The sequence below is a fragment of the Phyllobates terribilis genome, unplaced genomic scaffold (assembly GCF_046119375.1).
Source record: "Phyllobates terribilis strain yellow unplaced genomic scaffold, ASM4611937v1 Scaffold_1__5_contigs__length_1240528914, whole genome shotgun sequence".
Lineage (NCBI taxonomy): Eukaryota > Metazoa > Chordata > Amphibia > Anura > Dendrobatidae > Phyllobates > Phyllobates terribilis.
In genome coordinates this window covers 295,287,633-295,304,311 of record NW_027362761.1, presented here as the reverse complement: position 1 = coordinate 295,304,311, position 16,679 = coordinate 295,287,633, and the positions used below count along the sequence as shown (strand labels likewise).

At 43.1% G+C, this 16,679-nt stretch overlaps 1 protein-coding gene across 3 annotated transcripts in view; it reads right to left on the bottom strand.

Annotated features, from left to right (window-relative positions):
• LOC141258197 (solute carrier family 2, facilitated glucose transporter member 11-like) overlaps positions 1 to 1,398 on the bottom strand; it is a 311,675-nt gene extending 310,277 nt beyond the window's left edge. For all 3 annotated transcript variants that reach the window (XM_073673201.1, XM_073673198.1, XM_073673209.1), the window contains exon 1: positions 1,264 to 1,398. In XM_073673201.1, coding sequence (XP_073529302.1) covers positions 1,264 to 1,320 — 57 coding nt within the window. In that variant the 5' untranslated portion in view covers positions 1,321 to 1,398. The remainder of the gene's footprint in view (positions 1 to 1,263) is intronic.
• Between the last annotated feature and the right edge of the window lie 15,281 nt (positions 1,399 to 16,679).

The following is a 16,679-nucleotide window of genomic DNA, read 5'->3' as shown; positions in this document are numbered from 1 at the left end:
CAATATCATTTAAAGAATTTCTTGGATAATCACCACACACTGAAAACCTGAGGAAAGCAGGAAAAGCAGCCTGCCTGGTAGAATGTATGGGCCAGTTTGAGTCTTTCTCTGACTCAAACCAGCCTTTTTACCAAAAACATCCAGAACTGGAACCCGCTCATCTAGTTAAGATGACCATACACCTTCAGTACATGTCAGCTGAAAACTTTCTAACTTTCCCATACACATGCATGCTTAGTTCAGCCAAGCGTGAATGTGTTCTCAATGAGGAGAGGGAAATAGGTCACTGCCAGACATCTCTGGTAATGACTTATGTCCCATGAGAACAACAGCACCAGAAGACAGTGAGCATAACCCACACATATAAAATATAGGGCTGATGTCTCGAATCAAGAACAGTTTGGCTTGGTATACATCAAATAAAACTAAAATATCATACCAACAAATCATTGTGATAGTAGGAACGCTTTCCGAATCAGGACAACTTGCTACAAATGCACTTGACCAGAAAGCCCTCACATTTTTTCATAATTCAATCAACACCTTGTCCTGAGTTTACCTCTCTGAACTGATTAGAAGGATTGTGAAAAGCCAACATTTTAGCTACAGGAGAGGAAATCCCTCTGCTCTGTAAGAACAGCAACACACAACCCCTATGGTATACAGAAAGACAAACACACAAGTAACACAAGAAATAAAAAACACCAACACACAACCCCTATGGTAAACAGAAAGACAAACACACAAGTAACACAAGAAATAAAAAACACCAACACACAACCCCTATGGTAAACAGAAAGACAAAGACACAAGTATCACAAGAAATAAAAAAACACCAATACACAACCCCTATGGTAAACAGAAAGACAAACACACAAGTAACACAAGAAATAAAAAACATAAGCTTTGATGATTAGCTTCCTTTGAAATGTGTCAGATCTCTGTACAAGGACTGATGTAAACGGATTACCTGTACAGCACTATGGAATATGTCGGTGTTATATAGTAAATGGATAACATATAACAATCATATAAAATACTATTTAGGCAGCAGAAGCAATACAATATTATGCACACTAGTTCACTGTGAATTCGGCTTCCCATGGATTTTAAGAACACAGCACTCATGTGAGGGACACATCTGCGTGATATATAGGACTTTGTCTGACTCCAGTTACAGCATATATAATAAATGGTTTCTCGTGCACACAAATCATTCATTCATCCATCCATTCACATTACCGACAGATCCCGGCCACTTACCCCGCTTCCACTCCTCTTGTGTAATAGGGGCTGATATTCCACTGCTGTCGCCAACATTGCTGCTCCTCTAGCTAACCGAAGATATGTCTTTGCCCTTCTCTGTCTTTCTCTCCCTTTCACTTAGTGAAAACAATAAACTGCATTATACTATCGGAATAAACCATGCAAATTAAAATGGATCATGCAGACATAATTGAATTCAGGCTGCTTTCACAGCTACAACCTACGCATGTTATTTTTTAGATCATCTGAGTCTATAGGATATATGGTTAATTAGTTCCAAAAACTTGAGACGTACCTTGAAGATTTCCATCTTATTTCGCTTTGGATAAGGGAAATTTTACCCTTTATGGCACATGTGGAATTTACATGTGACTGACGGTGAAGAGATTTTTTTTTCTTACGCCTATTCCTAAACCCTGTCAGCTTTCTCAGTTTCAAAGTTCACACTGAGAGGAGCGAGGAAGCCAACTTTTTCATTATGCCCTAATAATTCTACATTGCAGTGATAGGTAAGAATTGTATAGAGCGAACAATCACTTTGGCTATGTATCAAAATACTACTATATAAAAAATAAATACACTTAATTATCAAAGCTAGTGCTTCCTACAAATAATAACCGGAATTATAATCTATAGAGAAACTGTACCTTTGTGAAAACTTTTTTACATCACTTTAAAGGGAATCTGTCAGCAGGACTGCACCCTCAAGCTATTTATATGTGTGTGTAGCTCTTTCAAAGACAAGTCCAGCAATACCTTTACATGGCCAGTCTGTTCCTTCATTACTGAGAAATCAGAGTTTGAATTGATATACAAATTAGGCTGAAGGACTATGATGGATCTGAAGCCTCTGTCACTCCAGCTCTATTCCCTGCCCACCTCCTGCTTGATTGCTAGGCTCCTTTACCTGAAGTCACACAGCAGAGAGGCATCAGTCCAGCAGGAGGAGGTGGGGCTGCAGGGGGGATAGAGCTGGAGTGACAGTGGCTTCTAATCTACCATAGTTCTTCAGCCTCACTTGCATATCTTTACAAAAGCTGAAATCTCAGTAATGGAGAAACAGGCTGGACATGTAAAGGTGTTACTAGACTTTTCTTTGAAAGAGCTACATGCTCCTGTAAATTGATTGGGGTGTGAAATCCTGCTGACAGATTCCCTTTAACACACTTTATCCTCTTGGGTTGCCTGGAAGCCTGTTGGAAATTCCCAGTAAGGCAGTGTTTCACACAGACAAGGAGTGTGGCACCATCCTGCTGATATTGGTACTGATCACTAGAAGTAGAAATCATAAAATGGGGCAGAAGTGACCAGTAAGCAGCTATCTATTGGCCGCTGACTTGCCAATTCTTCTCAGTCTGAAGGGCACTAAGGAGGAGGTGTGTTTAACTTGGCTGTGTCTGGAACTACTTAAGATGCTACTTAAGTACTGTTTAAGTGCACTCAGGCTACCCTTAAAGGGAATCTGTCACCCACTGGGACGCTTTTAAGCTATTACTATGGGCATACAGGTAATAAAATGGTTAAAAATAGAGTTTTAATATTTTATGTTAATGATTTCTTCCAGGCTCCGGGGCATGCGGTGCCTAGAAGAAATCTCTGCCTACTGTCTTCATAATCATACCACCCCCCTCTCATGCACGTCACATTGCCATGTCGTGGCGCCGGAATCCTGCGCCCTGCACTCGTGCTATTATCCGCACCCCATCCACCCTTCTATGGGCAGTGTCTTCAGCCTTCTTCTGCACAGTACCAGTGACTCACCTGTGCAGAAGAACGATAAAGACACTGCCCATAGAAGGGCGGATGAGGTACGGATAATAGCACGAGTGCAGGGCGCAGGCGCGGGATTCCAGCACCACAATGGCACGTCACAGGCCAGTGTGACGTGCATGAGAGGGGGGGTGGTATGAAAATGAAAACAGGAGGCAGAGATTTTTTCCTGGTACCGCACGCCCCAGAACCTGGAAGAAATCATTAATATAAAAGATTAAAACCCTATTTCTCAACAACTAGACCGCAGCTATGAGGCATACACGTAGGACTATTTGAACCATTTTATTACCTGTATGCCCATAGTAATAGCTTAAAAGCGTTCCAGTGGGTGACAGATTCCCTTAACAGGAGAATTTTAGTAATCTTAATAGAGATTTGCAATCTGTTTATTGGTGCACTATTTATAGAGACTCAGTACTGACCCCCATTTGGGTAAACTGGTAATCAGCTTAATGGGGTGGTCCAAAGCCAAACTAAATTTCATTCTAAGTCCCTATCTATTTAGTGCCATAATGTTAGCTATTTTCTAATATATGTGTATTAAACATTCCTTATCATTCCCTAAGTACACTATCTAACTGCTACTCTATTTTTTTTCCTATTTCCTGTGTGATGACTATTCATTTGAAAATCCCAGTGCATGCTGGGATACTCAAACAAAGCGTCATCAAAGCAGGGGCAGAGGCTGCAGTCACTGCCGCAGCCCCTGCCTCCTCCCTGAAACAAATCGTCATCAGAAAGGCTAGTTTCAGTGGCTGTCCTCGTCTCTTCTGCGTCCCTCCCTGCGATCTGTGCACTGTGCGATCTGCACAGTGACAGCGTCTGCTCTGTTGCCGGCTCAGATCAATAATAATCAGCTGGCAACAGAGCGGTGTCAGAATACTCAGAGTGCAGGAGACTAGCTCCACCCCTGCTAGTGACATCACTGGTCTCTGCATGTCAGGTATTCTGACACCGCTCTGTTGCCGGCTGATTGTTACTTATCTGAGCCGACAACAGAGCGGATGCTGTCACTGTGCAGATCGCACAGCTCGCAGGGAGGGACACTGCAGGGACGCATTAGGGACAAGAACAGCCACTAAAATGCACGTCACTGATGATGCTTCGTTTCATGGAGGGGGAAGTGGCTGTGGCAGTGACCGCAGCCTTTGCCCCCTGCTCTGATGACGCTTTGAGTATCCCAGCATGCACTGGGATTCTCAAATGAAGCGTCATCACACAGGAAATAGGAAGAAAATACTATAGCAGTTAGATAGTGTAGTTATGGAATGGTAGGGAATTTTTAATACAAATATATCAGAAAATAGCTTAGATTACAGCACTAAATAGATAGGGATTTAGAATGAAATTTGGTTTAACTTTGGACCATCCCTTTAAGGAAATGCTCTGTTTATTTATGAAGCACTATATCATTGTTTATAGGGAATCCAATGGGACACTGTACTCTTAGACACTTTGGGCCCAATTCATCATTGAATTTTCACCAATATGCATGAATACCTCTTAATTAGTGATGTTTTTATTTGTAACAAATTTATCAAACAATTTGCGCCTTTTTAAAGTTGTCTTTTTCTGTTAAGTTACTTTTTCTGATTTCAGTGTGGCTTTTCCAAATGTTTAAGACAGATTCATGAATTGCGACTTTTAAAAAAAAAAATGTTGTAAAATTTGCAGCAAATATATTCCAGTGCCCCCACACAGCCACACTTGGGAGTAAATTTATGTATGCAAGTTATTTTGGTGGCATTTTGCACCATTATGGAAAACATGAGACTTTTTGTGCTAAAAAGAAATAAAACAAGTCGAAGACAAAAATATAGACTATTTTTGAGTTTGCGCAAAATTCATGAACTGCGTACACCATTTTGAATAGCTTGGCACAACAATATAGCAACAAATATCACAAGATGAAAAAAAGGTGACTTAAAACACAAAAGATGAATTGAGGCCTTACTTTGGAAACATTATGACACAGCTCATGTGATCTACATAGTGTTGTTCATGGGCTGGTTTGAACTTTGTTATTGTGAAAACTATGCCATAGATTCTGGGGATACTGACGGAGCCAGATTCATCATTTGCATGTTTTTCATTCCCTCTTTTTGTTAAAACTTATGGTTTTCGTTGATATTTTTTGAGCAAAATGAAGTACGATTACTGAATTTTGTGCAAAGTCCAAAATTGTCTTTTTTTTCAGTTTTTAATTGGTTTTGCAACATTTTAACGAGAAAAGTTGCACGTCTCGCAAAATGTCATGAAAAAAGTGACAAAATAACTGTGTACAGAAAATCACTCCAGGGGAACACTGGAGGAGAGATGCGCCAAATTATGCGACTTTTTAAAAAAGTCACATTTCATGAATCTGTCTAAAACATCTGGAAGAAACCACATTGATGTAAGAATCCGAAAAATACTTAAACCACAATAGTCAACTTTAAAAATGACGCAAATCGTTTCATAAATTTGTCACAAATGAAAAAAGTCACTAATTGAGAGGTATTCACGGCAATAAACTGATGGAAATGCAATTTTGAATCAGCCGATGGTCTTTTATTCTGGCTTGGTTCCAGAGACAATGTAAAAAGCTCCAAGATTTTCTCAATTGAATACTTTATTTTATTATATCAGAAAATTGGCACAAACAGTGATGTTTTGATCTCAACCAGCCACACTAAGAGCATACAAGTTATTTTTATTTAAAAAAAGCTATTTGTAACCGAAATGTTGCTGTTTGCACCAATTTTCTGATATGACGAAATGAAGGACTCGTTTGGGAAACTCTGGTGTTTAGGCATTTTCTACATTAAATGGATATTTTGGGGTTTTGGCGCAGTCGCCTAAAGGAAGAATGGATTGGTGCACGTAAGAATTCTGGCTTTTAGGAAGCATTATAATACTATGTACAGTACTCAGTACTATTTATCACTTTTCTTTATAATATAACAATTACCTCTGCTCAGACGTCTGCTTTTAGGTTTTCAGATTTTCTTGCTGTTCTGTGCTACAAACAAATACCGACTGTTAGAATTTCGGGAATATTGGAGATAGAGTAAAGAAGTTTTACTTTATTTTCTATAATATATTACTATTATCATTACTAATAATAAATCTACTTTTAATACACCTGGATGATGGTAATAATACTAGTATTAGTACTACTACTACTACTACTACTACTACTACTACTACTACTACTACTACTACTACTACTACTAAACAATAATAATATACTATCATCCAGGTCTATTAGGAGTAGATTTTATTTAAAAAATAAAATATGAAACTACATTAAAGGCAAAATAACTTTTTTATGAATAAAAAAACAAGCTGTACATGGAATGATGTTTGATTTGGAATACCGCAGAAATAAAGGATAATGACAGAAATGTGTAACAGTTGCAGTCTCACTACAATTGCAATCTATTTTATATTAGTGCTTTTCACAGCATTTGGTTTGTATCCTCCTCAATTACCACTGTGCCCGGCAGTAGAAGGCACTTACCACTTGAGCTTTGGGCATTTAAAAAAAAACATTTCCCAGATTCCAGAATATATTAATACCAGTTACAAAGAAATGTGTCCAGCAATGCTACTATAATATGTCATTTTTTCCTCCCATGACTTGACCAGGCCATGTGGCTAGTATTTCTCTGCCTACCGAGCTGATCACATGTCCACATAGCACATGTAAACTAAACAGCATTCCAAAACTCTCAGAATTGTGATAGACACATTTGTACATACCTCCTTATTCAGCTAAGATGTCTATGTACTTTAGTAGTCACTAGTGATACGGATCATTAGTCAATAGATATCCAGAATCTTTTGAATTCAAGGAAGGGACTGATGAACTTCTCCCATTACCCAACAAATGTGCCCTTGTGGTGCGGAGGGGGAAGGGTGTTCTCAAAAGTTGCACAGCTCCTGTCTCCTTTATCATGAAAGCTACAGTTGCTACTAGTTTAAATGGAGATGACTCAGTGTTAGTATTTCTGGGTCAAGCACACTTTTTATGGTGTCTACGCAAAGGTGGTAATGAGAGAAATAAGAGGTATATAGTTTTAAGCAACATAATACAAATATATTGTTTTTCAACATAAAAAATTTAAGCCTTGACTTATCTGATGGTGTTATCTAAACCAATGCTATATGCGTGTGCAATGTTTAATTAACCTGAAAGAACGATCAAATATAAGAATGGTAATTAAAACTGTAAAAAACAACACATGAAACTCTGCAAAATGAGAACTTGTTGTTCCTTCTATCATGTGCTGGCTTCATATTCCCCTGGGTTCTCAACATGTCCTACATGTACTAGCTGGTAATCTGACATATCTGTAAGGGGCAGGGCCATATTTGGCATTCATGCTGCCATAGGCAGTTTAAGTAGTTATGCCCCAACTAGTAAGTTAGACTACAAGGGCCTATACCCTTTAGATTGTAGTTAAGGCCCCCATTCATATTAGATAAAAGTTGTCCAAACAAGCCCATATCAACAGTTTCAGCCAACAGTCTAATGTGTATGAGATCCCATAACAGATGATTGTTGGGGTAGACAAAGATCTGAGGTGTCCAATTTTGGGCTGCATATCCCTTGTTCTCTATGAGAGAGCAAAAGCCAGACATCTCTGGCAGTGGCTTATCTTTTAGAGAGCAATAAGAGCGATTGGCAGAGCATACACTCCTGTGTATGTCAGGGCTAACAGCTATCAAAAGTGAACGTGAGAGGGCTTTATTCAATCCCTTGATTGCCTGATATATATGACATTGTTCAAATTACTGTATTTTCAGCCTGTGTTGTCAATGTGTGCCAAGGCCAGCACACAGACCCTATAATGATCTATTATCCAGTATGACAAATTACAGATTAATAGTTCTAAATTACTATGGAATCAGAACAGTTATCATTATATGCATACATCACCAAAACCACAATCAGCACAGGAATACAGCACCAGAACCACCATTACTAAATAAATACATCACAAGAAACATCATCAGTACATGAATACAGCACCATAATCACCTTCAGCATATGAATATAGTATTAAAATCATCAGTACATGAATACAACACTAGAATAACAATCACTCCATAAACACATTGCCAGAACCACCATCAGTACATTAATATGGCACCAGAATCATCAAGGTATATGAAGACAGCAGGAGAATCATCACCACAATGTCAATACAATACCAGAGCAACCATCAGTACATGAATACAGCACCTCAAGCATTAGCACTACAGCACCAGAACAAGCACCATTTCATTGAACACAGCATCAAAACTATATTCAGTATTTTAATATATCACAGGAACTAAAATACAGCACCAGAATTACCATCACTACATGAAGCCAGCACCAGAATCATTATTAGTATATGAAGACAGCAGCAGAACAATAATCACTAAATGAATACAACAAAACCACCAGCAATACCTGCATACATTACCTGAATCACATCAGTAGATAAATACAGCACCAGAATAATCATCACTATATGAATACCGCACCAGAAACATCAACCGTGCATTAACAAAGCATCAAAATCAACATGACTACATGAACACACCACCAGAACCACTATTAGTACATTAGTATATACAGCATCAGCGTCAGAATCACCATCAATACATTAATACCTCACCCTAACCACCAACAGGACAGGAATTCATCATCAAAACCACCATCAGTACAGGAATACAGCACCAGAACTATCGTCAGGACAGTAATATATCAACAGACACATAATCAGTATGTTAATACAATATCAGAACCATAATAAGTACATGACTACATCTTCAAGATCATCATTACATAAATACAGCACCAAGACCACCATCAGTACAAAAATATAACACCAGAACAACCATCAGTACATGAGACAGCACCCGAATTATTGGAACATGAATAAAGCACCATAACTTCCATCTGTAAATGAATACAGCACCAGAAGCATTATTACATGAATACATATCCAGAACTAAGATCAGTACATAAATTCAGCACCAGAACCACCACCATGCAGCACCAGAAACTACATCATTACATGAACACAGCACAGCAGAACTAACACCAGTATATGAAAATGACACCAGAACCATCATCACTAAATGAATATAGCAACAGAATCACCATCAATACATGAATACAGCACTCAAACCATCATCAATACATGTATACATCATCAGAAAAAACAGCAGTAAATAAACACAGCACCAGAAACATCATCACTACATGAATACAACTTCAAAAGGAAAAATGGGAGAAAAGGGGGAGGGGAAGTTCAGCTCACCAGAACCATCATTTTTACATGAGTACATAGCCAAAACCACCATCAGGGTCACCAGACCTGAACCCAATCGAGATGGTTTGGGGAGAGCTGGACTGCAGTGTGAAGGCAAAAGGGCCAACAAGTGCTAAGCATCTCTGGGAACTCCTTCAAGATTGTTGGAAGACCATTTCCGGTGACTACCTCTTGAAGCTCATCAAGAGAATGCCAAGAGTGTGCAAAGCAGTCATCAAAGCAAAAGGTAGCTACTTTGAAGAACCTAGAATATAAGACATATTTTCAGTTGTTTCACACTTTTTTGTTAAGTATATAATTCCACATGTGTTAATTCATAGTTTTGATGCCTTCAGTGCAAATGTACAATTTTCATAGTCATGAAAATACAGAAAAATCTATAAATGAGAAGGTGTGTCCAAACTTTTAGTCTGTACTATATATAAGTGTGCATGTTTATATATGTTATGCATTATTCTAACTTGTAAATATGTTAATAGTATATGTAGATGGTCGGGTACAGACACACAGTATATGCGTGCGTGATCCACATTTACAAATCCCGGCAGTGTGCCCATCATTCTTCCTCAACCGGTGTAAAGAGGACGAGAAACAAGCGCCAACCGACTTCAATATTGTTGATCACGCTCATTGAACGGCCTGAACTCAGTGCATGTAAATGCAACCAAAATTTTGAGTGTGATGGTGCAGAATGTCAGCATTTAGGGCCACACATTAAACTTTTGCCTAGGGCCCCACTTTGCCTAAAACCGGCCCTGGGTCAGGGGGTGTCTGAAAAAAACTGTGCAAGCTGACATTACGTATCCCCAGGGGGTGCGGCATGTAACATCGGTGAAAGTGGGGAGACAGTACCGTGTGACCCCCCCCCCAATGTATTATTGACATCAGGTGGGGCTGCGAGGTGCAGTTCTTCACAAGGGATATATTTGTAATAATGTACAAAATGTGTCAATTTATGAGATGGAAAAGAAGGTGTCTTACCCACCTTCACTGGAACTTTAGAAACTGATCTCCGTGACACTATTGTAATGAATTCTTCCATGCACATAACATCCTTTATTTTCTGAACCCAATCTTGCATCACTTGTATTATCAGCATGTGCTACAAAAAAGAGGGTGCCACATCTGAGGGTTTGAAAGTAGTAAGGGCTCTTATGCAGTGCTTTATCATTTACATGATCGAAAGAAAGATGTACCAGATGTGAATCATGATTCATGTTCTAGAACACAATACCAGCAGAAGTCATGTTCTAGGAAGTACTAGGAATAAACACTAACCTGCCATCAATATTAAAGTGTCCAAAAACCAAAAAAAAAAAAAAAAAAAAAATATATATATATATATATATATATATATATATATATATATATAAAAAACAAGGACAATGAGATGGAGAATGGAGATCAAAGAAAAATAGATGTAGACTTCAAAAACATATTGGAACCAGTGGTATAGATGCTTGTCCCTTATTAAAAAATGCTACCTTTCTTGTTGCAAACCGCTATGCCAGTCACGAAAATACTAGCATAGAATCCATATGGAAATCAGGCTGAAAGTGAATTGGGGGTGTGTCAGTGCACTTGGAAGAATCTGTCCAAGTACATTAACACCCCCCCAGTGCACATTCAGTCATGCACCTTGTGACAAAGTCACTGGCAGTGTGTCAGAAGGGAGATATGTTTCACTGAGTCTGTTAGCCTCAGTGATGTGAAACATGGAAGTTTCTCCTGCACATTAGGTGCAGAGAGGGTTAACAGACCACGTTTACAAGGGAATGTTTTTAGTAGATGACGAAGTGCAGGGCAGGACGTCATCCACCATATCTCCAATCCAGGCCGTGGTCTGGGCTTTAAATAGACAGCCTTGACCAGGGCCGGCTCCAAGTTTTTCTGGGCCCCGGGCGAAAGAGTCTCAGTGGGCCCCTTTAACACATACCACAATTCATGATGCAGAGATACGGCGGAGAAATACATATATATATATATATATATATATATATATATATATATATATATATATATATATATATATATATATATATATATATATATATATATATATATATATATATATAGTACAATGCAAAGATTTCACTTCTTACATTACATGAGTGATATCTATTGTAAATTCCACAATAGCTCAGAAACCGGTGAATCGCTCCACACAGAATACTGGCCCCCATATAAGGCTCCATACGGAATACTGGCCCCCATATAACGCTTCATACGGAATACTGGCCCCCATATAAGGCCCCATACGGAATACTGGCCCCCATGTAAGGCCCCATAAGGAATACTGGCCCCCATGTAAGGCCCCATACGGAATACTGACCCCCATTTAAGGCTCCATACGGAATACTGGCCCCCATATAAGGCTCCATACGGAATACTGGCCCCCATATAAGGCTCCATACGGAATACTGGCCCCCATATAACGCTTCATACGGAATACTGGCCCCCATATAAGGCTCCATACGGAATACTGGCCCCCATATAAGGCTCCATACGGAATACTGGCCCCCATATAATGCTCCATACAGGATACTGGTCCCCTTATAAAGCTCCATACAGGATACTTGTCCCCATATAACGCTCCATACAGGATACTGGTCCCCTTATAAAACTCCATACAGGATACTGGCCCCCATATAATGCTCCATACAGGATACCGGTCCCCTTATAACGCTCCATACAGGATACTGGCCCCCATATAATGCTGCATGCAGGCTGTTACCCCCCACATAATGCCCCATACAGGCCCCCCCACTTTTAATGCTCCATGCAGGCTGTTACCCCCCACATAATGCTCCATGCAGGCTGTTCCCCGTCACATAATGCACTATGCAGGCTGCCGCCCCCTTTATAATGCCCCATGCAGGCTGTTCCCCACCTTATAATGCCCCATGCAGGATGTCCCCCCCTCTCTTTATAATGCCCCATGCAGGATGCCCCCCCTCTCTTTATAATGCCCCATGCAGGATGTCACCCCCCCTCTCTTTATAATGCCCCATGCAGGATGTCACCCCCCCTCTCTTTATAATGCCCCATGCAGGATGTCACCCCACCTCTCTTTATAATGCCCCATACAGGATGTCACCCCCCCTCTTTATAATGCCCCATGCAGGATGTCCCCCCCTCTCTTTATAATGCCCCATGCAGGATGTCACCCCCCCTCTTTATAATGCCCCATGCAGGATGCCCCCCCCTCTCTTTATAATGACCCATGCAGGATGTCACCCCCCCTCTTTACAATGCCCCATGCAGGATGCCCCCCCTCTCTTTATAATGCCCCATGCAGGATGTCACCCCCCCTCTTTATAATGCCCCATGCAGGATGTCCCCCCCTCTCTTTATAATGCCCCATGCAGGATGTCACCCCCCCTCTTTATAATGCCCCATGCAGGATGCCCCCCCCTCTCTTTATAATGACCCATGCAGGATGTCACCCCCCCTCTTTACAATGCCCCATGCAGGATGTCCCCCCCTCTCTTTATAATGCCCCATGCAGGATGCCCCCCCCTTCTCTTTATACTGCCCCATGCCTCCATACATTAAAAAAAAAAAATCAAATACTCACCTCCCTTCTCCTCACCTGCTACCTGCTGCCCGCTGCCTGCTGCTCAGGTCCGAACTCCAGCGTTGTCGGCGTCTTCCCGCTCAGCGCTCCCTGTGACGGCTCAGGGGAGGGCGCGGTGTAAAGACGTCACCGCGCCCTCTGACCTGAGACATCACAGGGAGCGCAGAGCAGGAAGACAGCTGATCTGCGGAGGCACGGGGAGAGGTAAGTATCCAGCTGCCGGGGCCCTGAGCAAGCGGCGGAGAAGGGCGGGCGCTGACACCGCTCTCCTCCGCCCATAGCCCAGCGGGGTGCGCAACCGCCAGTGGGCCCCTCTGCCTGCTCAGGGCCCCGGCATTTGCCCGGGTGCGCCGGGTGCTGACGCCGGCCCTGGCCTTGACACTCAGGTGTGTTCAGTGTGTGGAAGCCAGCTCCTGAGAGAGAGGAGTTTCTGTTGGTGCTAAACTGGACCGTGTGCTGTTTGCAAAACCTGAGTGGCCGGACCTCGGCCAAAGTAAGGACTGTTTTGTACCTTTGTTTTTATTTTACTTTGGTTTTTCCTGTTATGCCAGAAAGGCTATGTTTATGTTTTCCACTTGGCCGTGGTTTATGCTGAATTGTATATTAAACCATGTCATTTAAAGAGACAGTATCCTATATCTACATCCAAGTGCAGCAGAGTAAGAGACTTTACAAGTTGTGCAGAATGCGGGCAAAACACCCAACAAACACGTGTGACTGTTACAGGAAGGGTTGCATGTCCTGGTTGAAATCGGCCATAAGCCAGCAAATGACGCCGGACAAAATGGAGGACCTCCTTAAGTATCTGTTGCAGGCGCAGCAGGCACAGCAGACGCAGCACCGTCAGATGCTACAGCAACAGCAGATGGCACAACAGGAGACCACTAAGTTGCTTATGCAGCAGCTCCAGCTCCAGCAGCAGGCCCAACAGGACCAGTGCCGACAACAGCAGCAGCAGATCGATTTGCTCACAGCGGCGATCCGTGACTAGGCAACAGCTCCAACGATAAGCTCAGTGGACGACTTTGCTGTCCAAAAGGCAGTAAGGGATGCACTGCAGAAAATGACCCCGGGTGATGATGTAGAAGCTTTTCTGACGGTATTCGAGAGGGTCACTGAAAGGGAGAGGCTTCCGCCAGAGCAATGGGCAGAGGTGTTGGCGCAATACCTGACGGGGGAACCCCAGAAGGCGTGTTATGACTTAGCCATGCAGGACGCCAAGGAGTATGCAAAATTAGAGACTGAAATTTTGGCATGCTTGGGGGTAACAATGACTGTCATCACGTCCACCGCTGGGCGTATCACCGCGAGAAACCACCGCGCTCCCAAATGTTTGACCTGTTGCACCTGGTGCAAAAATGGCTGCAATCAGAATCTTCTACCTCGGTCATAGAGCGAGTAGTGATGGATCGATTTGTGCATTCCTTACCAAGGCCGGTACAGACTTGGGTTGCCCACGGTGATCCCTGGAACGCTGATGAACTGGTCGGACTAGTTGAGAGGTACCAGGGGATCGAGGGTTCCGTGGGAAAACAGCCCACTCCATATTGGTGTCCCAGTTGGGGGGGCGGAGGCCCAAAAGTGGGTGGCGCATCCAAGGTATAAAGGAGCAGGGGAGGTGGTGCCCAAGGTCCCTGCAGGAGAGATTATTTGTTAGAGGTGTCACAGCCCAGGTCATGTAGCTGCCCGCTGGCCTCTGAACAAATGGACTGTAGCCTGGGATGTTGCTGTTCCTACTATGCCTACCCGCCTGCAGTGTGGACTATCAGCCCCGTGAGGGGCCACAGTCGTGTCCTGTGACCGTTAATGGGGTACTGGTGGCAGAACTCCTGGACTCAGGGAGTTTGGTGACTCTCATAAGGGCTACACTCCCACACCAGTTGATCTCCGGGAAAAACGTGGGTGTGCGGTGCATACACGGGGATGCAAAGGATTACCCTATTGCCAGAGTGACAATGCACACTGACTGTGGAGCTGAGTCCCATGAGGTTGGAGTGGTTAGGGATCTGCTGCACCCAGTGATAATAGGGCAGGACTTAAGTCTGTTCTGGGACTTGTGGCAGAAAGCGGGGATGCCAAGTGTCTCAGCCGGTTGCACCATGATGCATCACCGTCGCAGTCAGAGGCAGATGAAATCCCCCTGTGTGTCCTTGCAGGAGACGAGGACGAGGTGGTGACCCCGGAGGATGAGGTTCCGGATTTGGGGGTGTCTGGGAGGAACTTTGGTACTGCGCAGATGCAGGATCTTACTTTGAAGTATGCCTTTGACAATGTATCTGTGATCAATGGGGTTGCTCAAGAGCCGAGGGCTGACACCAGGTTCCTATATTTTTCACTTAATGGGGAGCTTCTTTGTCGGGTCCCTGGTGAAATCCGATCGGGGGCACCAATACATTCTGGTTGTATTGGACTATGCAACTCGGTATCCGTAAGCAGTACCATTAAGGAATTCTTCTGCCAGAAGTATCGCCAGAGAACTGGTGCATATTTTTTCTCTGACTGGTCTGCCAAAGGAGATCCTGACGGACCAGGGATCTCCATTTATGTCGAAGGTGATGAGGGAGTTGTGTAAGGCCCTCCAAATTACACAACTCCGAATGTCTGTATACCACCCGCAGACGGACGGACTGGTAGAGCGTTTCAACAAGACCTAGAAGTCTATGTTGAAGAAAGTTGCGGAGAAGGATAAGCGAGACTGGGATTGGCATTGCCATACCTGCTGTTCTCCATTAGGGAAGTTCCCCGGAGCTCTACAGGATTCTTGCCATTTGAACTGCTATATGGACGACACCCTCAGGGACTTCTGGACATAGCAAAGGAGACCTGGGAAACAGAAGTTACACCCCACCAGAGTGTCATCAAGCATGTGGCCCAAATGCAGGACCAGATCGAGAGGGTAATGCCAATCGTGAAGGAGAGCCTTCTACAGGCATAAGAAGCCCAGGCGAGGGTCAACAATCAGGCCACCAGGCTGAGACAATTCAGCCTGGGAGATCAGGTGTTCGTGTTGGTGCCCACGGTCGAGAGTAAGTTCCTGGATAAATGGCAAAGGCCGTACGAAGTGGTTGAGAAACTGAGTGAAGTTAATTACAAAGTCCACCAGCTGGGTAGAAGAAAGCCGTACCAGATCTACCACATCAAACTTACTTAAGCAGTGGCGAGACAGGGAACTGGTGGAAGCTACATCTCTAGGGGCCAATCCTGAAGCCAGGGTCGAGGACGTCACAGTGGCAGAGACACTGTCACTGGCCCATAAACAACAGTGCCGAGAACTCTTGCAGAGAAACCGAAACCTGTTCTCAGAATTGCCCGGATGTACGCACGTTGTGGAGCATGAGATCCTGATGGAACCGTACGTACGGGTGAACCAGAGTCCGTATTGAATTCCCGAAGCCCGCCGTGAAGTGATCTCCAAAGAGGTGAGGAGAATTTTGAGCCTGGGCGTAATCGAGGAGTCAGCGACTGGTTCAGCCCAATTATTCTTGCACCCAAGCCTGACGGAAAATGGCATTTCTGTAATGATTACAGGAAGATAAACAATGTTTCCAAGTTTGACACCTACCAATGGCCCATTTCGAGGAGCTTATTGAGAGGCTGGGGCCTGCCAGGTACATCATTACCCTGGACCTAACAAAAGGGTACTGGCAAATTCGCCTGGCCCCAGGTGCTAAGGAGAAAATGGCCTTCTCTACACCGACGGGTGTTTTCAATACACCAGGATGCCATTCTGACTACAGGGAGCCCCAGCTACC